The sequence below is a fragment of the Schistocerca gregaria genome, chromosome 7, assembly GCF_023897955.1.
Source record: "Schistocerca gregaria isolate iqSchGreg1 chromosome 7, iqSchGreg1.2, whole genome shotgun sequence".
NCBI classification, from domain to species: domain Eukaryota; kingdom Metazoa; phylum Arthropoda; class Insecta; order Orthoptera; family Acrididae; genus Schistocerca; species Schistocerca gregaria.
This window is the reverse complement of record NC_064926.1, coordinates 143,690,383-143,714,560: the sequence shown is the minus strand read 5'-3', so window position 1 is coordinate 143,714,560 and position 24,178 is coordinate 143,690,383. Positions and strand designations below refer to the sequence as shown.

The 24,178-nt window shown below is 44.3% G+C and overlaps 1 protein-coding gene across 2 annotated transcripts in view; it reads right to left on the bottom strand.

The window, feature by feature from the left end:
- The window catches only part of LOC126281537 (polyamine-transporting ATPase 13A3-like), a 383,790-nt gene that overhangs the window by 5,244 nt on the left and 354,368 nt on the right, over window positions 1-24,178 (bottom strand). For both annotated transcript variants that reach the window (XM_049980588.1, XM_049980590.1), the window contains exons 12-17: window positions 16,612-16,803; window positions 15,632-15,760; window positions 12,014-12,167; window positions 9,629-9,865; window positions 9,161-9,303; window positions 2,960-3,215 (exon numbers count right to left, since the gene is read on the bottom strand). In XM_049980588.1, coding sequence (XP_049836545.1) covers window positions 2,960-3,215; window positions 9,161-9,303; window positions 9,629-9,865; window positions 12,014-12,167; window positions 15,632-15,760; window positions 16,612-16,803 — 1,111 coding nt within the window. The remainder of the gene's footprint in view (window positions 1-2,959; window positions 3,216-9,160; window positions 9,304-9,628; window positions 9,866-12,013; window positions 12,168-15,631; window positions 15,761-16,611; window positions 16,804-24,178) is intronic.

The following is a 24,178-nucleotide window of genomic DNA, read 5'->3' as shown; positions in this document are numbered from 1 at the left end:
GAACATAAAATTGGGTTGCATTTCGTTGATAGCCGTAGTTTTCAGTCCATGAATACAACAAATAATGTTTCACTTGGCAGATAAAGACTTTTTTGGGCACTTCATGAGAAAATGTCGAGCAAGATTAAATGTGATACCTTCTTTATATGTGACAGGCTTCTCTGTTCATCTTTCCTTTGTTCCTTTGTCCCCTTCGACCATGCTCTGTTTAAGTTAGCTCAGACGCTGTGAGTGTAAAACGTTGCGTGCACATTACTGCATAGTTTGGCCATCTGTTGGTAAAATTATGAAGTATTACGAAGCTTTATTGTACGAGCGGGGCGAAGCGGGCGTAGCCGCGGCTGAGCGGCGAACTGGGCAGCTTCGCCAGGCTTCCGTACTTCATGAATGAACTACTTCATTTGAACGCTTCACGGCAAGGAGTGAAATGAACGAAGTAGTTCACGGGAATGAACGAGCTCGACCCATCTCTACACAAGACTAGAGATGGGCAAACTCGATCATCCCTGGGAACTAGTTCACTGATGATCGCTCTTTTTTATGGGAACCGACGATTTTTACTTTTTCACCGTTCATTTGTGTATAGTATATGGTTCTTATGCAAACATAGGTGACTGAAGATGGAAGGCGCAAAGAGGAGACACTTGCCTCCCCACTGGGGTACAGAGTTTTTATTTACAACAGAATTCTCACGCACTTATAAATATAAGATGGCGCACGAGAAACCAGCCCGGACTACAGGCTGCTCGCCAATTACGCACGATTCGTTGACCGCTACGAGCAGAACAGATAAACATGTAATAATTAGGCAGTGAAGAAATAACAAATAAGCTAATGGAAACAACTTCGGAACAAGAGATGACGATTGGTAAGCGACAATGACCAGTCTAGTAAACGGGGCCGATTTTTCGTGCGCCACCCTGTACCACTGAAATAATATTGTACGAGTTATCATATTCTCTTTACAAAATGTGACACCATACACTCGATTACGAAGTGCGGGCTGCATTTGGTTGTACGTCGGTCTGCCTTCCATAACAATGAACACGGTATTCTACGTTGGATAAAAAAAGACGGAAAATGGCAATGAAATGGAGTGTTCTGGTGGGGATGTTGTGGTAGTGGGAGCTTTCTTTGTGTGTGTGTGTGTGTGTGTGTGTGTTTTGATTTTAATGTCAATTTTTTTGCTAATTTTATTAATTATTGTTTAATAATTTTAGTTTATTTTTTGTAATTCAAAGCTTACAGTAAAAATTGCTACATCGAGATCCACCTCTCTCCATTACCACCAAAAAAACCATTCGTGCTGCTCTCTACTGCTCCCATGAACCCTCAGTCAAACCAACAGCAAGTGAGCAAGGCAGTGCGTCATGGTAAGGTTCATTCTAATCTACGAGAGGCACTCAGTACGTAAAGGAACACATTGTTTTCTCGTCCGCTTTTGATTGAGAAAGTGCCGAATTTGTTGTAGGACATCGTGGAATATTTCCGTTTCAGCCTTTATAGTTTCATGAAGCTCTGTTTGGTTGCGTCGCTATAACTAGCCTTGATAATGACGTTAGTAATCGCGGTACGTTCCAAGTAGAGAGCTGTCATTGAGCTTCTTTTGGCCAAAAACCAGAGCACCGCAGAAATTTATAGGCGCTTGCAGAATGTCTACGGAGACCTGCAAGGGAACAAAATCGCGGTGAGCCGTTGGGCGAAGTGTCTGTCAACGAGAAAATATATACGATATCTAAATATAGATAAATGTAAATTAATGCAGATGACTAGGAAAAAGAATCCCGTAATGTTTGACTACTCCATTAGTAGTGTAGCGCTTGACACAGTCACGTCGATTAAATATTTGGGCGTAACATTGCAGAGCTATATGAAGTAGGACAAGCATGTAATCGCAGTTGTGGGGAAGACGGATAGTCGTCTTCGGTTCATTGGTAGAATTTTGGGAAGATGTGGTTCATCTGTAAAGGAGACCCCTTATAAAACACTAATACGACCTATTCTTGAGTACTGCTCGAGCGTTTGGGATTCCTATCAGGTAGGATTGAAGGAGGACATAGAAACAGTTCAGAGGTGGGCTGCTAGATTTGTTACTGGTAGGTTTGATCATCACGCGAGTGTTACGGAAATGCTTCAGGAACTCGGGTTGGAGTCTCTAGAGGAAAGGAGGCGTTCTATTCGTGAATCGGTACTGAGGAAATTTAGAGAACCAGCATTTGAGGCTGACTGCAGTACTATTTCACTGCCGCCAACTTACATTTCGCGGGAAGACCACAAAGATAAGAGAGATTAGGGCTTGTACAGAGGCATATAGGCAGTCATTTTTCGCTCCTTCTGTTTGGGAGAGGAACAGGGAGAGAAGATGCTAGCTGTGGTACGAGGTATCCTCCGTCACGCACCGTATGGTGGATTGCGGAGTATGTATGTAGATGTAGATGGGCGGCCGCATACGGCTGTGACTCCTGCAGTGTTGGAACGTGCGGACACTCTCATTCGAGGTGACGGACAGATCACAATCAAACACATCGCATCACAAATTCATTTCCCTGTTGGTAGTGCTGACAAAGTCGCCGACCAGTTGGGGAACTCAAGAATGTGGACCTACAGCTCGGATCTCGCACTTTGTGACATCAATGTGTTTGACTCAATGAAGGAAGCAGGACGTGGATGATTGGGAGGTTATTGATGCAGCAGGACGTTGGCTCAACAGTAGACTGACTATGCTTGCATATAGGCCGTTCTATTAAGGTGGTGTAGGAACGACACATTGAACGGATATTATGTTGAAAAATAGGATTTTGTAGACAAAAGAGTGGGGAATAGTATGTTGTATTGACTTCATGATAGAAACCAACTTCTTTTCATAAAAATATGTGTGGCATTACTTATTGAACACCCCTAGAACACGGTAAAAAAAAAGTGATAATTAAAGTGGTGAATAATGGGTTGGGGTACTGACCCACGTAGTAGCCCATCTCCTTGAGCTCCTGCACCAGCTGCTGCTTCTGGTCGGAGGACATGCGCGCGAAGATGGCGCCGGCGGCCACGACACGCGGCAGCAGGTCCTGCCGAGCGCTGCGCAGCGCCGCCCACGTGGGGCCTGTGACGGCCAGCCGGTAGGGCGACGCGCCGCCCCCGCCGCCGACGCACGTCTCCTCGTCCCCGGGCGACACCTCGAAAGCTGCGTTGCTCAGCCCGCCGTCGCACGGCATGCTCTGCGCAACCACGAGCCACACTTGATGCTACAGGAGGACTGTCAACTACCACACTTGAATACACAAGGGCGAATAGCGTCACAAAACAAAGAAGATACAAACGAAACAGCATTGCATGCCATCCCGCCTTTCTCCATTGACCTGTCAAAAAAAAAATGGCTCTGAACACTATGGGACTTAACTTCTGAGGTCATCAGTCCCCTAGAACTGTAATGGGATGTAGTCGAGTTAACTCGGGTGAGGCTGAGGGAATTAGATTAGGAAATGGGACACTTAAAGTAGTAAAGGAGTTTTGCTATTTGGGGAGCAAAATAACTGATGATGGTCGAAGTAGAGAGGATATAAAATGTAGACTGATAATGGCAAGGAAAGTGTTTCTGAAGAAGCGAAATTTGTTAACATCGAGTATAGATTTAAGTGTCAGGAAGACGTTTCTGAAAGTATTTTTATGGAGTGTAGCCATGTATGGAAGTGAAACTTGGACGATAAATAGTTTGGACAAGAAGAGAATAGAAGCTTTCGAAATGTGGTGCTACAGAAGAATGCTGAAGGTTAGATGGATAGATCACATAACTAATGAGGAGGTACTGAATAGGATTGGGGAGAAGAGGAGTTTGTGGCACAACTTGACTAGAAGAAGGGATCGATTAGTAGGACATATTCTCAGGCATCAAGGGATCACCAATTTAGTATTGGAGGGCAGTGTGGAGGGTAAAAATCGTAAAGGCAGACCAAGACATGAATACACTAAGCAGATTAAGAAGGATGTAGGCTGCAGTAGGTACTAGGAGATGAAGAAGCTTGAACAGGATAGAATAGCATGGAGAGCTGCATCAAACCAGTCTCAGGACTGAAGACCTCAGCAACAACAATAACAAACCTAACTAACCTAAGGACATCACACACATCCACGCCCGCGACAGTAATCGACCCTGCGACCGTAGCAGTCGCGCGGTTCCAGACTGTAGCGCCTAGAACCGCGTGGCCACCGAGGTCGGCTCTTCCATAGGTTCCTGAAGTTTTTGTGCAATGCAGATCTTCCCATATTTACGTATGGCATTGTGTTTGACATTTACAATCTTTGTAAAAAAAAAGTGTTCTTTGCAAATTTGGTTATTTAACTGCTAACAAGTATGAAATTAAAAGTCTGTTTCTGTTAGAGGCGAGACTCACTTATGGTATACGCTACTTTACAGACTACCTTGGATGTGTGTGATGTCCTTAAGTAGTTCTAAGTTCTAGGGGACTGATGACCTAGATGTTAAGTCCCATAGTGCTCAGAGCCATTTGAACCATTTGAACCTATGGAAGATATTCAACGATGGGCACTCCTCTGGGAGATCACTACATACACTACTGGCCATTAAAATTGTTACACCAAGAAGGAATGAGGATGATAAACCGGTATTCATTGGACAAATATAGTATATTAGAACTGACACGTGATTACATTTTCACGCAATTTGGGTGCATAGATCCTGAGAAATCAGTACCCAGAACAACCACCTCTGGCCGTAATAACGGTCTCGATACGCCTGGGCATTGAGTCTAACAGATCTTGGATGGCGTGTACAGGAACAGCTGCCCATGCAGCTTCAACTCGATACCACAGTTCATCAAAATAGTGACTGGCGTATTGTGACGAGCCAGTTGCTCGGCCACCATTGACCAGAAGTTTTCAATTGGTGAGGGATCTGGAGAATGTGCTGGCCAGAGTACAGACGAACATTTTCTGTATCCAGAAAGGCCCGTACAGGACCTTCGACATGAGGTCGTGCATTATACTGCTGAAATGTAGGGTTTCACAGGGATTGAATGATGGGTAGAGCCACGGGTCCTAACACATCTGAAATGTGACGACCACTGTTCAAAGTGCCGTCAATGCGAACAAGAGGTGACCGAGACGTGTAACCAGTTATGGGTTATACGCCAGTATGGCAATGACGAATACACGCTTCCAATGTGCGCTCACCGCGATGTCGCCAAACACGGATGCGACCATCATGATGCTGCGATCAGGACCTGGATTCATCCGAAAAAATGACGTTTTTCCATTCGTGCACCCAGGTCCGACGTTGAGTACACCATCGCGGGCGCTCCTGTCTATGGTGCAGCGTCTAGGGTAACCGCAGCCATGGTCTCCGAGCTGATAGTCGATGCTGCTGCAAACTTCGTAGAACTTGTTGTCTTGCAAACGTCCCCATCTGTTGACTCAGGGATCGAGACATGGCTGCACGATCCGTTACAGCCATGCGGATAAGATGCGTGTCATCTCGACTGTTAGTGATACGAGGCCGTTGGGATCCAGCACGGCGTTCCGTATTACCCCCCTGAACCCACCGATTCCATATTGCGCTAACAGTCATTAGATCTCGACCAACGCGATCAGCAATGTCGCGATACAATAAACCGCCATCGCGATAGGCTACAATCCGACCTTTATCAAAGTCGGAAACGTGATGGTACGCATTTCTCCTCCTTACACGAGGCATCACAACAACGTTGCACCAGGCAACGCCGGTCTACTGCTGTTTGTGTATGAGAAATCGGTTGGGAACTTTCCTCATGTCAGCACGTTGTAGGTGTCGCCACCGTCGCCAACCTTGTGTGAAAAGCTAATCATTTGTATTTCACAGCATCTTCTTCCCGTCGGTTTAATTTCGCGCCTGTAGCACATCATCTTCGTGGTGTAGCAATGTTAATGGCCAGTAGTGTAAGACTCACACAAACGTATACCTAAAGATGTTGAAATGGGAGAAAACGTCGTCGATACCGCGGTAAAACAGAAACATCAAGTACCGGGGCCTCATACTAAACGGAAAGATGATTTCCAGAAATACACATCGAATACTACACAGACAAGAATATTAAAACATGTCAAAACAGACTGCTGCAAATGCTCCTCATTTCGTACCAAATACACTTATACCCAGTGACCTACAAGTACGCAAAATACTGGAATTCGTTCGAGGTAAGACCAGAACCTTCTACAATTGTTTAAAAGTTTCGCCACATGCGTTAATCCGATCTGGGCATCTTTCCACCGGACTCGCTGACGTACTTTCCCCGTTTGCTAATCCACCGTGATTTCAACTTCCAATATCCAGTATTTAACCATCCTCGAATCAAATCAAGAACTCTACATGTACATCTACATGATTGCTCTGCTATTCACAATAAAGTGCCCGGAAGAGGGTTCAATGAACCACCTTCAAACTGTCTCGCTACCGCTGCACTCCCGAACGGCGCGCGGGGAAAACGAGCACTTAAATTTTTCTGTGCGAGCCCCACAAAAATACGCATACTGCCTCAACTCTCACTCACAAATGCCAAATATAGACACAAGGAAAGAGGGTAAGCTATGGCTGGCAGGCACTAGTAGTAGCCGACCTCGGGCGAGGGAGATAGGAATACATAAGGCAATACCGTCTTAGAAGATGGGGTTAAGAAAGGTAAACCTACGTTTACAGCATTTTTTGATTTAGATAAAGGTTCTGACGATATTCACTGAAATACACTCTTTGAATTTTTGGATGTACCAGGGATAAAATACAGGGCGAAAATTATATATAATTCATACAAAACCCGCACTGCAGTTAGAAGAAGCAATATAGCAATATATGGAAGGGAAGCGGCAGCTGAGAAAGAAGTGGGACAGTGTTGTTGTCTCTCCCAAAAGTTATTCGGTCTGGGTATTGAGCAAGAGGTAGAGGAAACCAAGGTGAAATTTGGAAAGGGAATTTAAGTTTAGGAAGCAGGAACAAGAGGTTTGCGGTTTGCCGACGACATTGTAAGTCTGTTAGAGACGTCAAGGACCACTTTAACTGGAATGGATGCCATGAAAGAAGGTCATGAGAAGAATATTAAAAACGTAAAACAAGGATAAGGAATGCGGATGATTTAACTCACTCGATGCTGAGGGAATTAGTTAAGGGAAATGGAACACTAAAAGCCGTAGACAATTTTTGTTATTTTGGCAGTAAAGTAGGCGACGATGGCGGAGTTAGAGAGGATAAAAAATGCATTACTACTATTGTAAGAAAAACATTCTTGAAAAAGAGATATTTGGTAATACCACATATAAATTTTCGTGTTAGGGAGTCTTTTCTGTAGATATTTATCTGGACTGTAGTTTTGTACAGAAGTGAAACATGGACGATAAACAGTACAGACGAGAAGAGAATAGCAGCTTTCGAGAAATGGTGCTACAGACGAATGCTGAAGATTAGCTAGGTAGGTCTACATCTACATCTATGCTCTGCAAAATCAGCGTGATTTGCATGGCAGAGAGTACATCCCACTGTACCAGTTATTAGAGATTGTTCCTGTTCCATTTACGTATGGATTGTGGGAAAAATGAGTGTCGAATATTTCTGTGCGCACACTAATTACTCTACTCTTATTTTCGCGATCCCTATGTTAGCAATATGCAGGGGATTGTAGTATATTCCTAGAGTCACCATTTAAAGCCGGATCTTCCAGAGCCTACCAGTTCAGTTCCTTTAATATCTCTGTGACACTCTCCCACGGATTAAAGAAATCTTTGTCCATTCATGTTGTTCAAAAATGTTCAGATGTGTGTGAAATCTTATGGGACTTAACTGCTAAGGTCATCAGTCCCTAAGCTTACGCACTACTTATCCTAAATTATCCTAAGGACAAACACACACACCCATGCCCGAGGTAGGACTCGAACCTCCGCCGGGACCAGCTGCACAGTCCATGACTGCAGCGCCGAAGACAGCACGGCTAAACTCGTGCGGCAACCATTCATGCTGCTCTCCTTTGTATACGTTCAATATTCCCTGTTAGTTCTATTTGGTACGGGTTCCAAGCACTTGAGTAATATTCTGGGATGGGTCGCAAGTGACTTGTAAGCAATCTCCTTTGTAGACGGATTGCGCTTCCCCAGTATTCTACCAATAAACCGAAGTCTACCACCTGCTTCAGCCACGATTGAGCCCGTGTTATCACTCCAATTCATATTCCTATAGAGTGTTACGTCCAGGTATTTGTATGTGTTGGGCGATTCCAACAGGGACTCATTGACTTTATAGTCATAGGATACTATGTTTTTTTCTCGTTTTGTGGAACGCATAATTTTACATTTCTGAACATTTAAAGCAAGCTGCCAATCTTTGCACCACTTTGAAATCTTATCAAGATATGACTGAATATTTATGCAGCTTCTTTGAGATAGTGCTTCATTATATATAACTGCATCACCTGCAAAAAACCTCATTGTTACTAATAGAGTAAGTGATGAGGTCATGAGTGTACCCAACGAGGGGCAAGGGATTGGGGGGGGGGGGGGGACAGCTGCCCCCTCCCTAGAAGATATTCGCAATTTTTCACTAGTTTATTGTTTTATTTAATAAGAAATGCTGCATGTTTTCTCGGATTGTACAAGTGCATTCTTGTATTTAAAATGTTTATTAAAAGCAGTTTTTCACTGGTTTACTGTTTTATTTAATAAGAAGTGCTGTATGTTGTCTCGAGACCTTGTTTCCTGAGACTAGTAGCGTTGAATGAGGTGTTACTGAATCTAACTCGGAAGAAAAGAGATTTGTGGCACAGCTTGAATAAAGGAAAGGTCTGGTTAACAGGACACATACTGAGGGACCAAAGAATAATCGGTTTGTTATTGGAAAGAAGCGCTGAGGATAAAAGTTGCACAGGAAACTACGGGCAGACTACAGTTAGCAGGTTCAAATGGATGTAAGTTGCTAGTTATGCAGAGTTGATGAGGCTTGCTTATGACAGACGCGTACGGAGCTGCGTCAAACTAATCTTTGGACTGAAGACCGCAAAACTACAGTTATCCCAGGAGCATCGAAACGGCTTTGGATGTCAGATTTGGTCCAGTCCTCGTAGACTGTCTTGTATACGGTTCGACGTAATTTCAGCAGTGTAGAAGCAAAGAAAAGAAAGCAGGAATGACGTACCGGCGGCGCGATGGTGGACCTGGTGAAGTAGACCTGGGGCGCTGACGTGGGCAGCTCCCGGGCAGTCACCTCCACGATGGTCTCGTGCGGCAGCACGATGCCGCTCTCACGGGCCACGCTCGATGCCGTCTGGATGTTGTCTCCTGCAATATGTCAGCATAGCACTGTCGCTCGCACATCAGTCTCTCTACTATAACATTAACTTCATATAACATTAAATGCTGACTTGTAATGATTTTGTATAAGTATTGCCATACGATAAAAAAAAACTTTCAAGTTCATTTGCAGCGTAGACTGCAATGACGCATCATAGACCAGAGCGTGTTCTGGGTTTGCGATGGCGGGGCAGGAGAGAGACAGTGTTTACAAGAGGCAATTTTTCGAAAAAAAAAAAATGCTCCTTATAGTCCGAAAAAACCGCGGTAGTGGCTGTGCTAGAGTAGAAGGGTGCTGGGCTGCGGTACGTACCTGTGATCATGACGATCTTGAAGCGCGCCGCGGTCAGCTCGGCGATGACGGGTGTGGTCTGGGGCTTGAGGCGGTTCTCCAGGATAATGATGCCCAGGAATCGCAGTTCACGCTCTGCGTCCTCTCGCGCCAGCTTCTGCAGGTTGGTGGCGCGTTCCAGTCGCCGGTGGCCCATGGCGATCACGCGGTAGCCCTTGCTGGTGTACTCGTGGAGCGTCTCGTTCAGGCCGGTCGGCACTGGCGGCAAAATGAGCAAGCTCTTATCAAGATGCAGAGGAAATGTAGACCAATGCATCGACTCAATCCTCTGCGACAGCCCTCTATCGCCCATCCTATTCTACGTCTTCACCGATAAATGCATCTACACCTATATAATCCCCATCTAGATCTACATAATCTGCATCTGCTTCTACAATTATACAAATTGCATCTACATCATCTGCATCTGCATAGTATGAATCTGTGTGTATAAATGTACATCTGCATCTGGGATACCTACAGCTACATAATCTGCATCTGCCCCACTAACACCTACACTGATAACACATCTATATCTATACCATATGCGTCTGCATCATCTGGATTAGCACCTGAATGAACATAATCTTCATTTGCATCTAGGACAACTACATAATCTGCATACAATCTAGGAATCTATACATTCTACATCTGCATCTACAGCATGTCTACATCTACAATCTACATCTTTAGAACAGGCATCTATATCGTCTGCATCTACAGCTACATTTAGATGTACATACCCATCTGCATCTACAGTTACAACTGCATGTGCATCTGCACCAAAATCTAAACATGCATTTAAATCTGGATCTGCATTTGTATCTAGATCTGCATCTACATAATTTACAGTTGTAAAACTGTGTCTAAACTTAAAGCTGCATGTACTTCAATATGTACATCCCGCAAGTCACCTTACGGTACACTGTAGATGGTACTACTGGTACCCCTATCGTGTCCCACTTTCATATCTCTTTTGTAAATGGCACGTGGGAAGAACGGTTGTCGGTAAGATACTAAATGAGATCAAGTTTCTCTGATTTTCTCGTTATGGTCTTTTCGCGAGATGTATTTGGAAGAAAGTAATATTGCCGCAGAAGAAGCTGAGTAGCACAGTCACCGTGGTATAGTGGCTGATACTGGACTGTTGCATGGAAGGTCCTGAGTTGAAAACTTACCTTAACTATAAAATTTTAATTTCTATATTCGGTTAGATTACATTCTAGCAGTATCCACAAATGTCAAGAATCATTGTACTGGAATGTTCTGTATCTGTATATATACCTTATGTGTTCCGGCCAGAGGCAGCTCGCTCTGCGCTTTTGTGTGTGCAAGTGCTGAATATCCCTTCGTTAAGCGAAGTTGTGTCCGTCATTCAACTAATTACACCTTCTTCTACGTGACAATACGTTGCCTGAGTCTTCTTGGAACTTCTGCTCTCAGAATTTAACACGAAACACGTGGCTGTTCTTCGGATCATTTCTGCCTTCAGTTCTGACAGTTGGAATGAAAATATCCACATGTGCATTAAGTCAAATGAATGTACGAGTATGTATAAACACTGCTAGTCACAAAATAACTTTCTTTTAATCATAAATTATGCCAGTTCGCACACTGTGGATGCACCTTATACTACTTTCTTTGTCGCAGCCCCAAAACATGAATTTTTAAACAGTTTGTTAAAGCAGGGTAGCAGCCGCCCCCTCCCCCCCCCCCCCCTGCAATAAAATGATACACTGTAACATGGTGACATCACAACACTTAATTGAAGAACGCTACACAATATAAACACTACAGGCCAGTAACCAAATTTTAAAAAATCTGTCTGTGCTTCAGTGTCTTTTCTGAAACATGTGTGGAGTATACCGTTACATCTAAGAGAAACTCCGAACATATGCAGCAAAGATCAGACGACAACAGGAGCTATTGAAATATGTTAATATAGTATAACGCTCAAGACTGGATGGACTCATCAGATAACTTGTGAAGAGATACTGAACTGATTTGGAGAAAAGAACATTTGGATACGACACAGAAACACCTCCTGAGGCATCAAGGAGTAGTCAATTTCATAACAGAGGGAAATGAAGGGATTCATTTTGCACGGGAAGATCAGAGGATGAATACTTTAACTGGGCTAAGGTGGATATATGCTGGAATTTTTATGTAGACATGAAGAGACTTGCACAGAATAGACTGTCGTGTAGGACTGCATCAAAACAGCCTTCACACTGAAGACTAACAGTAACAGCTTGAACACTATTACACTTTTTGATTAATGATATGGCGTGTTAACTACCACATAGCAATGGAAATAGGAGATGGGTGTAGCATACAGCATATCTGTATACGGCAGAGACACCTCACCTGTGCTGGGGTCGGACAGTGAGGTGATCATCTCTGGGGATCCCTTGCAGTACATGTCGTAGTCCTGGACTCCAGCAGTCACAGTGACGACGCTCATGCGCTGCAGTCTGGAGGAAAACTGGAACTGGTGCACGATAGAGATCTCCTTGGGGGCCTGGAAGCAAACACTGGGTCATAAACAGGCCGCTTGTACATGAACGGTTATCCGTGTTGTGCAACTAACAAAGTTACGCGAGGCAGTAGTCATTATGAGATGGTAACAAATGGCTCAAATGACTCTAAGCACTATGGGACTTAACATCTGAGGTCATCAGTCCTCTAGAACTTAGAAGTACTTAAACCTAACTATTCTAAGGACATCACACACATCCATGTCCGAGGCAGGATTCGAACCTGCGACCGTAGCAGCAGCGCAGTTCCGGACTGAAGCGCTTAGAACCGCTCGGTCACATCAGCCGGCAGACAAGAACCATTCGTAACTTAATAATTACTTGTGTATAAGGGAGAAACAGTCACTTCATTGCAACTGCTCTATGTTTGGAATTTTGAACAACGCAATTACTTAAATTTTATACTCACGTTCTACTGTTACCTAAGAACATTTAAAATTCCTTTCCCTTTTGTGATATTGAAAAGAGTTAATTTATATCTAAGATATCATTTCACTAAATGTATAAATCTGAAAAGACAATGTCAAACTGCCGTCATATTTTAGTAAATTATTAGTGAAGTTAACTGCAGCTAATTCAGGTATTGGTACGGACTTGTAGCGTTTTTTTAAACTTCCTTCAGTGCTACGGTCGCAGTTTCGAATCCTGCCTCGGGCATGGGTGTGTGTGATGTCCTTAGGTTAGTTAGGGTTAAGTAGTTCTAAGTTCTAGGGGACTGATGACCTCAGATCTTAAGTCCCATAGTGCTCAGAGTCATTGTTTAAACTTCCTTCAAAGTAATATTTAACATAAGTTATTTTCAATAATTAAATTAAAGTAATTCTAAATGATAGCCAGAATGCAATGCAGTCAAAGTATCTCATCCTGGCGCTGATCATTCACTGTTGGTTTGGTGCATATCGCTAAGTATCAAAACGATACTGACGATAGCCGCTGAAGTGCTTACCTGTTTTCTGACTGATCTGATGCGGCCCGCAACGAATTCCTCTTCTGTGCCAACTACTTCGTCTCAGCGTAGCACTTGCAATCCACATCCTCAATTATTTGCTGGATATATTCCAATCTTTTTCTCCTTCTACAGTTTTTACCTTCTAAATCTCCCTTTAGCATTATGGTAGTTATTCCCTTATGTCTTAACAGATGTCCTCCCATCCAGTTCCTTCTTCTAGTCAGTGATTTCCCTTTCCTCACCGATATTGCGGAGAACCTCCTCATTTCTTACCTTATCAGTCAACATAATTTTCAGCATACACATCTCAAATGCTTCTAATCTCTTTTTCTCTTGTTTCCCCGCAGTCCATGTTCCAATACCGTACAACGCTGTGTTCCAAACGTACATTCTCAAAAATTCCTCCACCTTACGATTTAAAATTAAACAGACGATTGTCTTTCACAAAAAATTTTCCTGTAACTTGCTTGCGTAAATTTTTCAATGAATTCGGAAGTCAAGGTGACGAACCAAGGTCACCCATCGAATAGGACGAGTATACACTAGATTTGCTACAGGGAGATCCATTGCAGATACGTTACTTAAATGTCTGACAGTATAAAGAAGTGAGGTTTCTAAGTGTAGTATTGGACAGAAGTGAAAAATGGAAATGAGCAGCTCACACAAGATAAGAATGTAATGCTACAGAAAATTGTAGTAAATGGGTAGATCTAGTAACTAAATAGGAGGTTCTGAATCGAATTAGGGGAAACATAAATTTGCTACGGTCGCAGGTTCGAATCCTGCCTCGGGCATGGATGTATGTGATGTCCTTAGGTTAGTTAGGTTTAAGTAGTTCTAAGTTCTAGGGGACTGATAACCACAGCAGTTGAGTCCCATAGTGCTCAGAGCCATTTGAACCATTTGAAACATAAATTTGTGATACAACTTGACTAAAAGAAAAGGCTGGTTGATAGGACAGATACTGAAGCTTCATGAAATATTCTGTTTGGTAATCGAGGGAAGAGTGTGTGTTTATATAGGGTGAGGGAGGAGGCGAGGGGTGTTAAAAATTTTAGAGGAAGACCAAGGAATGAAATACAGCATTCTTCCTTTGGCATCCCTCTGTCTGGTTCAAATGGATGTACGTTGCTGTAGTTATGCCGCAATGAAGAGACTTGCACAGGATAGGGTGGAGCCGAGAGGTGCATTAAACCAGTATTCGGACTGAAGATGACCAACACCATCCTAAAACACAGAAATGTTACAAGCGACGTCTGTGTCTGAGGCACTATAGTTCAATTCTTTTATCTTGGCGGTTCGCGCTTGCCCGACCAGACGCGGGAGATTGCTGCGTTGCCAGTTGCACGCGCCAAGAGAAGCAGCGCCATAGTTTACAAACTTACGTTTAGGGGGGAGCGCGCAGTTTATGAAGTAAGGCCACCACGGCCGCATTAACCCTTTCGCTGCTACAGAGACGTGCTCCTCGCATTGCACGCTGTGGGCGATTTTGTCATCACTGCACTGCTCGCCTGTGCAGACACACGGTGTTTCGATTGCTTTGACACACTGTATCATTCGATTTCACAAAAACTATTTGGCCCAAAAATTTGATTTTTACACATCTTCTTGACTGATACCTTCCCCCCATAAATGACTTAATTTTGTTTCGATGTTCAAAGCAGTTATTGTGCAGCATTAAATGCAGTAAACCATTGCACGAAATTTTGAAGAGTTTGCAGAGGTACAAGTCCAGAGCATATATTTTCTGTATGGTCGATTTTAATTGCCACTAGACATTTCAAAAAATTACATTCAAACGAATAAAATTCATGAAGTAAGACACTTCGATATTGTTTTTAAATAAAGAAAATATTTGGTATCGAACAAGATTTGAACTCAGAAGCTTTTATTTCGCAGCCAAACACCTTAATCATTACACTAACACAGCTCATGATTCAACTTAACTCCTGGAGGACTTTAAAGTATCACGAAAAATACCAAAATTTCCTTGCTATCGCCTGAATTAGGAGGCTTATTGCTTGTTTGGTTTAATTAATTAATATGATATGAAGCAATTGGTATAAAGAATGCTTTTCCAGGTTTTCTTTTATACAAAGTCTGCTATGAAGACATTACTTTTGTTCAATTACCTTATTTATGACTGAAAGTTTCTAAAACTGAAGACACTCGTCCGTGCTCTGCACTGCAGTCGAGCTCTGGCAACGTCTGACTGTGTTTTGTGACGTCAGACGGGCAGAAGGAACCTAAACTCGGTCTCCGTCGTAAATGACTGTCACTGTAGCCATCGTGCAGGGATGGTCTTTATATTTTCAACGACCGGACACGTATCAAGCTGAGGGGAAAGAAACTGTGACTTTCAAACGCTATGGGGCAATGGCATGTGGTCAGCTGGGGAAAGTGTTTTGAAGAACTCCGCTGTAATCGTGTGGTCCAGCAGAATGTGCAGGAATGTGCTGCACCGTGTTTACTGCGGAGTGAATTCTTAGGAAGGCTTACCTGGCTCTCTCCTGGAGGCGGTCTCACGACCGTCGGCAGGTTCTCTTCGTCCTCTGCGTCCTCTTCAGGTTCCCCGTCCGCCACGTCCTCTTCTTCTTCCACTAGCTCCCACTTCGTGAACTCGAACATCTGCGAGTACCAAGTGATTCATGCCAACAAGTGTGCAAGCAGGTAAGGACAGAAGCGTAACAGCGTCCACGGCATAGTAGCGCGTGGAATGAACAGCAGAAAATGTGCAATCGCATCCACCGAAAAAAGCGCTGTAACTTTCCCAGTCACCTCCACATAATAGATGTCAGATAGCTCCTAACTCGTTAGTGTCACATTTTTTGGTGTGTGCGGTATTGTGACCAACAAATGAGTTTGCTTAGTTTCTCATATTCCGGGTTAGTTATTGACAGCAGGAATTATTTATTTCACATTTGCAATTTCAAATGGAATTGCTACAGATTTTGCTTCAGCACATGTCAGACTTTAAAATCCTCCGACATATCTATATGTCATAGTCGAAAATAGGCCTTTTCACTATGTAAACATTCGCGTAAATCGCTGCAAACCAATGTTCTAGCACACTGTTTACATGTAAACTGTGGCCGTTGGCGCGAAACTGAATTTGTGTTATAAATAATTCCTACAGTCAAACGTGAATCCTTTAAAGGATGACTTTGTGCGAGAAACTAAGCAAACTGTAACGACACTGTGCTCACATCATTTTCACTCCGCAGCCGAGTGTGCGCATTTATTGTGTTCTCTATATGATTCAAGAAAATGTTGGCAAAGGTCCCACTAATGAGGGACCCCTGGGTAGCCCCTCTTGTTGCAAATATAAGTTGTTGTTGAAAGTGAAGTAGTTTTGTTCAGCGATTAGCCTAAGAGTGGATGAGATTTCATTTATTTGTATGTCTGGGGGTGGAAGAGATTCACATAAATGTGGAGTAGTGGCTTAGAAAGCAGCAGCTGGGGCCACAGTGTGTACTGACCCGGACGTCGAGCGGGTCCCCGGCGTACTCGCCGTCGATGAGGCTGAGCGAGTGGCAGCAGGCCATGCCCCTCCTCAGGGGTCCGTCGTGCAGTTCCTGTGGGTCCCTGGCTGGGGGCTGCAGAGACCGCCCCTCGGGCTCCACCTCCACCACGCCCCACATGTCCAGGCCGTCCTCCGTCAGCGTGCCCGTCTGCAACACGACACACTCTGCACGCCTACACACCACTATGTGCTGTCATTCTTACGTATAAGGGTCGTCCAGTAAATATAGACATTTTTTTTCTCAGAATACACGGGGTAGGGCACGAAATGTGTTACCAATTATTTCTTTCACAATTTACGACGCACAGTATATATCCCGCTGGCATCTCTACAGCAGTACCAGCAGAGCTTGGAAAAACAAATGAGTTACGAAATGACGTGTAATTCACGATACTGCCGCTAGGAGACTAGTAAGCAACAATGGCTGACCATGGAAGACTGACGACACAGCAACGATCGGCAATTGTGTTACTTTTTCATGAAACGAAAAGCCATGTTGTGACTCATGGGCGTTTTCGACAACAGTTTAACACACGATGGGTCCCTTGCAAGAAGACCATCGTCAGGTTGTATGATAAATGTGTACAGGAAGGAACAGTATTGGAAGCAAAGCGACCTCGGCCTAAGCCTGTTAGTTCGCCGGAGAATATTGAAGCGGTACGAGCTGCTGTACAAAGACGTCCCGGGAAATCGTGTAGAACTGGGAATATCCAGACGCTCCGTTCAACGCTTTCTTTAAAGTGACCTCCAAATGTATCCATACATGATGACCTGTGCACAGAAGCTCACTCAAGAACACAAGCAGCAGAGACTACTGTTAGCACAGTGGACGGAGGATAGGGAAGAAACTCTCAACAACGTTTGGCTTTCAGAAGAGGCGCATCTTCATTTAGACGGTGTGGTTAACAAACAAAATGTACGCTTTTGGGCCACTGAAAACCCACAAGTGCTTCATGAACCACAACATTATACTACGAGGATTACAGCGTGGGCAGCAATTTCCAGTCACGGACTTATTGGGCCCTTTCTCTTTGAAGAAACTGTGAACAGCGAGCGTTATTTGAGGAAGCTTCGCAATAGCTTCATTCCACAGCTTCTTGCTACTGCCTTGCCCTTCAACACGCAGTGGTACATGCAAGATGGAGCAAGACCACATACCACAAACATTGTGTTGGAGTTTTTACACGAGCATTTCGACATGCGGATCATTTCACTCAGGTTTCCAGGTCGCTTCAATGACGGACAAAATTGGCCCCCCAATAGTACAGACCTCAATCCATGTGACTTTTTTCTTTGGGAGTACCTAAACGACAAAATTTTCCCGAAACGTCCACGTGATTTAATGGAGCTCAGAAAACTTATTATCCAAGCTTGCACTGAAATTACGGAAGACATATGCCGTAGGGTAATCACTAACTTCAGTGTTCGTCTGAAGGGAGTTAGGAAACGAAATGGTGGCCATATTGAGCATGTGCTGAGTTAGAACAAATCTCCATGGAGCGTTCTTCATTGTAGTATATGTTCCTTTCAGAGTGTATTGACAAAGTTTATATTAAAAAAATGGTAACACATTTCGTACGCCACCATGTATTAATACTTAAGAACTAGAATTTAGCGACAATATTAGCCAACATTTCTTTCACATGCACTATTTGTCTGCACTATCTCCATCACTTTCTGTGGTGTCACACTACCGTTGTGGAAGAGCGCATATTTCCTGTGGGCAAACGTGTGATATCGTGCGCTATCGATACCTAGCCGTGCCAGACCACGTTTAGATGCCGGAAGTAACCCACGTGACTGCACCATCAATCTGCGCCCGACTCTGAGACACACCCAATTCAGTCCGCAAGGTATGTGCCACCACGGATTCGACATAAAAGAACCCCGCACTAACTTCCAGTCTGTTAGTTCAGTTCAGCCTGCATAGTCGAAGCGTTGACATTCAGCCTGTGTTGTTATCTACGTCTACATGACTACTCTGCAATTCACATCTAAGTGCTTGGCAGAGGGTTCATCGAACCACAATCATACTATCTCTCTACCATTCCACTCCCGAACAGCGCGCGGGAAAAACGAACGCCTAAACCTTTCTGTTCGAGCTCTGATTTCTCTTATTTTATTTTGATGATCATTCCTACCTGTGTAGGTTGGGCTCAACAAAAATTTTCGCATTCGGAAGAGAAAGTTGGTGACTGAAATTTCGTAAATAGATCTTGCTGCGACGAAAAACGTCTTTGCTTTAATGACTTCCATCCCAACTCGCGTATCATATCTGCCACACTCTCTCCCCTATTACGTGATAATACAAAACGAGCTGCCCTTTTTGCACCCTTTCGATGCCACCCGTCAATCCCACCTGGTAAGTATCCCACACCGCGCAGAAATATTCTAACAGAGGACGAATGAGTGTAGTGTAAACTGTCTCTTTAGTGGACTTGTTGCATCTTCTAAGTGTTCTGCCAATGAAACGCAACCTTTGGCTCGCCTTCCCCACAATATTATCTATGTGGTCTTTCCAACTGAATTTGTTCGTAATTTTAACACCCACGTACTTAGTTTAATTGACAGCCTTGAGAATTGTACTATTTATCGAGTAATCGAATTCCAACGGATTTCTTTTGGAACTCATGTTGATCACCTCACACTTTTCGTTATTTAGCGTCAACTGCCACCTGCCACACCATATAGCAATCTTTTCTAAATCGCTTTGTAACTGATACTGGTCTTCGGATGACCTTACTAGACGGTAAATTACAGCATCATCTGCGAACAACCTAAGAGAACTGCTCAGATTGTCACTTAGGTCAGTTATATAGATCAGGAACACAGAGGTCCCAGGACGCTTCCCTGGGGAACACCTGATATACTTCAGTTTTACTTGATGGTTTGCCGTCTATTACTACGAACTGCGACCTTCCTGACAGGAAATCACAAATCCAGTCTCACAACTGAGACGATACCCCATAGGCCCGCAGCTTGATTAGAAGTCGCTTGTGAGTAACGGTGTCAAAAGCTTTCTGGGAATCCAGAAATACGGAATCAACCTGAGATCCCCTGTCGATAGCGGCCATTACTTTGTGCGAACAAAGAGCTAGTTGCGTTGCGCAAGAACGATGTTTTCTGAAACCATGCTGATTATGTATCAATAGATCGTTCCCTTTGAGGTGATTCATAATGTTTGAATACAGTATATGCTCCAAAATCCTACAGCAAACCGACGTCAATGATATAGGTCTGTAGTTCGATGGATTACTCCTACTACCCTTCTTAAACAGTGGTGCAACCTGCGCAATTTTCCAATCTGTACGTACAGATCTATCAGTGAGCAAGCGGTTGTATATGATTGCTAAGTTGGGAGCTATTGTATCAGCGTAATCTGAAAGGAACCTAATCGGTATACAATCTGGACCTGAAGACTTGCCCGTATCAAGCGATTTAAGTTGCCATGCAACCCCTAAGCCCTAAGATATCTACTTCTAAGAAACTCATGCTAGCAGCTGTTCGTGTTTCAAATTCTGGAATATTCCATTCGTCTTCCCTGGTGAAGGAATTTCGGAAAACTGCGTTCAATAACTCCGCTTCAGCGGCGCAGTCGTTGGTAACAGTACTATCGGAACTGCGCAGCGAAGGTAATGATTGCGTCTTGCCGCTTGTGAACTTTACACACGACTAGAATTTCTTCGGATTTTCTATCAAATCATTGTGGATAACGAACTGGCTTATCTCAAGGGCTCGCACTGGGTTAGGCTCTGGAGTTGCCGTTTTTTGGCTTAAATGAAGTAAATTTAAGGAACACTACGTGCGTAGTTTATTATTTTGCTCTGTATCACAAAACCTACCAACTCCTTGGCATCCACTACCGGGATGATCAGACAAAATTCTCGTCCTGCGCTGGTAGCAATAATTTCCATGCGTGAATTACGTTCTTATCGTCTTCAAAAAATGTCACATGTAGAAAATTCTTAAGTTGCCCAAGCAGTTTGGTTCTACAAGGTGCTGCATACTTTCTTTCAATTCCATTCACTACATTTTCAGCACAACTTTTAGTTTGTTTTCATGTCTGTCACTGACGTCAGTTACACAGATACATACTGGCCATTAAAATTACTACACCACGAAGATGACGTGCTACAGACGCGAAATTTAACCGATAGGAAGAAGATGCTGTGCTATGCAAATGATTAGCTTTTCAGAGCATTCACACAAGGTTAGCGCCGGTGACGACACCTATAACGTGCTGACATGAGGAAAGTTTCCAACAGATTTCTCATACACAAACAGCAGCTGACCGGCGTCGCCTGGTGAAACGTTGTTGCGATGCCTCGTGTAAGGAGGAGAAATATGTACCATCACGTTTCCGACTTTTTAAAGGTCAGATTGTAGTCTACAGCGATTGCGGTTTATCGTTTCGCGACATTGCTGCTCGCGTTGGTCGACATCCAATGACCCTTAGCAGAATATGAAATCGGTGGGTTCAGGAGTGTAATACGGAACGCCGTGCAGTATCCCAACGGCCTCGTATCACTAGCAGTCGAGATAACAGGCATCTTATCCGCACGGCTGCAACGGATCGTGAAGCCACGTCTCGATCCCTGAGTCAACAGTTGGGGACGTTTGCAAGACAACAACCATCTGCACGAACAGTTCGCCAACGTTAGCAGGAGCATGGACTATTAGCTCGGAGACCATGGCTGCGGTTACCGTTGACGCTGCATCACAGACAGGAGGACCTGCGATGGTGTACTCAACGTCGAACCTGGGTGCACGAATGGCAAAACGTCATTTTTTCGGATGAGTCCAGGTTCTGTTTACAGCATCATGATGGTCGCATCCGTATTTGGCGACATCGCAGTGAACGCAAATTGGAAGTGCCTATTCGTCATCGCCATACTGGCGTATAACCCGGCGTGATGGTATTGGCTGCCATTGGTTACACGTCTCGGTCACCTCTTGTTCGCACTGACGACACTTTGAACAGTGGACGTTACATTTCAGATGTGTTACGGCCCGTGGCTCTACCCTTGATTCGATCCCTGCGAAACCCTACATTTCAGCCTGATAATGCACGACCGCATGTTGCAGGTCCTGTACGGGCTTTTCTGGATACAGAAAATATTCGACTGCTGCCCTGGCCAGCACATTCTCCAGATCTCTCACCAATTGAAAACGTCTGGTCAATGGTGGCTGAGCAACTGGCTCGTCACAGTACGCCAGTCACTACTCTTGATGAACTGTGGTGTCGTGTTGAAGCTGCATGGGTAGCTGTACCTGTACGCGCCATACAAGCTCTGTTTGACGCAATGCCCAAGCGTATCAAGGCCGTTATTACGGCCAGAAGTGGTCGTTTTGGTTACTGATTTCTCAGGATCTATGCACCCAAATTGCATGAAAATATAATCACAGGTCAGTTCTAGTATAATATATTTGTCCAATGAATACCCGTTTACCATCTGCATTTCTTCCCGGTGTAGCAGTTTTAATGGCCAGTAGTGTTTCTGTTTATAGGCAAAAGTGCTAAGGACAATATCGGTCTTAGCAGCACATTTCTCAATTCGTGCGACCTCTGTTGTCATGCCTACTTAATAACGACTCCAAACACCGGAACAATACTTTGGAATTGATGGCAGCAGCGTCTTGTACGCTGTTTTTTGCATTACACTGGTGTGCCAAAACTCGTGGGAAACCTCCTAATATAGTGTCGGACATCCTTTGCCCGGCGTATTGCGGCTACTCTACGTGGCATGGACACAACAAGTCATTGGAACTCCCCTGGAGAAATATTGAATCATTCTGTCTCAACAGCAGACAATAATCACGAAAGTATTACCGGTGCACGATTTTGTGCACTAACTGACCTCACAATTATGTCGCATAAATGTTCCTTGGGACTCATGTCGGGAGATATTGGTGGCCAAATCACCCACTCGAGTTGTCCAGAATGCTTTTCAAGCCAATCGCGAAAACTGTGGCTCCGTGACACGGTCTATTGCCATCCATAAAAATATCATTGTTCGCGAGCATGAATGGCTGCAAATGGTCTCCAAGTAGCCCAACATAACCAATTCCTGTTAATGATCGGTTCAGTTGGACCAGAGGACCCACTCCATTCCATATAAACACAGCCGAGATCATTGTGGAGACACTGTCAACTTATTGACAGGTTGGGTCTATTGCTCCCTGGAGTCTTCGCCACACTCGAACCCTACCATCAGCCCTTACCAACTGAAAGCGGGACTCATCTGATGAGGCCACGGTTTTCAGTCGTCTACGGCCAGTCGATATGGTCACGAGCCCAGGAGAGTCAGGCGATGTCGCGGTGTTAGCAAAGGCACACGTGTCGGTCGTCGGTTGCCGTAGCCTATTAATGCCAGATTTCGCCGTCTGTCGTACCAAATACGTTCGTCGTACGACCTGCATTGATTTCTGAGGCCATTTCACGCATTGTTGTTTGTCTGTTAGCACTGACAACGCTACGCAAACGCCGCTGCTCTCGGTCGTTAAGAGAATGCCGTCGGCCGCTGCGTTGGGTATGGTGAGAGGTACTATCTGAAATTTGGTATTCTGGGCACATTCTTGACACTGTGGATCTCGGAATATTGAATTCTCTAACTATTGCAGAAATGGAACGACCAATGCGTCTAGATCCAACTGCCATACCGCGTTCGAAGTCTGTTATTACCGTCGTGCGGCCACAGTTAAGCCGGAAACATTTTTACATGAATCCGAGTCCAAATGACAGTTATATCAATTTACTGCCCTTTTGTACCTTGTGTACGCGATACTAAAAACTTCAAATTGCTTTGAGCAATATGGGACTTAACATCTGTGGTCATCAGTCTCCTAGAACTTAGAACTACTTAAACCTAACCAACCTAAGGACATCACACACATCCACGCCCGAGGCAGGATTCGAACCTGCGACCGTAGCGGTCGCGCGGTTCCAGATTGTAGCGCCTAGAACCACTCGGCCATCCTGCACAACTGGACGTCTCTGTTGGTAGTGCTGACAGACTCTTAGAGTAGTTTGGACACTCCACTGTGTGTGCCCGCTACTTTGCTCGGCGCCTAAAAGAATTCCATAAAGAGCTACGACGGAATTGATAGCTCATTGCGAGGCTGGTGGTGACAATTTTCATTCGAACATCGTCACAGGCTATAAAACGTGGGTTCCTCACTTCGATACGGAAATAAAACGGCAGTCCATGGAGTAACGCCACACCACCTCCTGTCCGAAGAAAAACTTCAAAGCCGCACTCGCAGGTGGTAAAATGAAGGCGACGTCCTTCTGGAACTCTAAAGGGGCTGTCCTACCTCATGATGTAGCACTCAACTCTGAAGTGTATTGCGCTATCCTCAGGGAATTGAAGAAACGGCTTCAGCGTGTTCGTCGTCGCAAAAACGCAAACTAACTTTTTCATCTCCATGAGAACGCCAGGCCTCACTCTAGTTTTCGCACCAGAGAGCAGCTCACAAAACTTCTCTGGACTGTTCTTCCTCATCCACCGTACAGCCCGGATCTC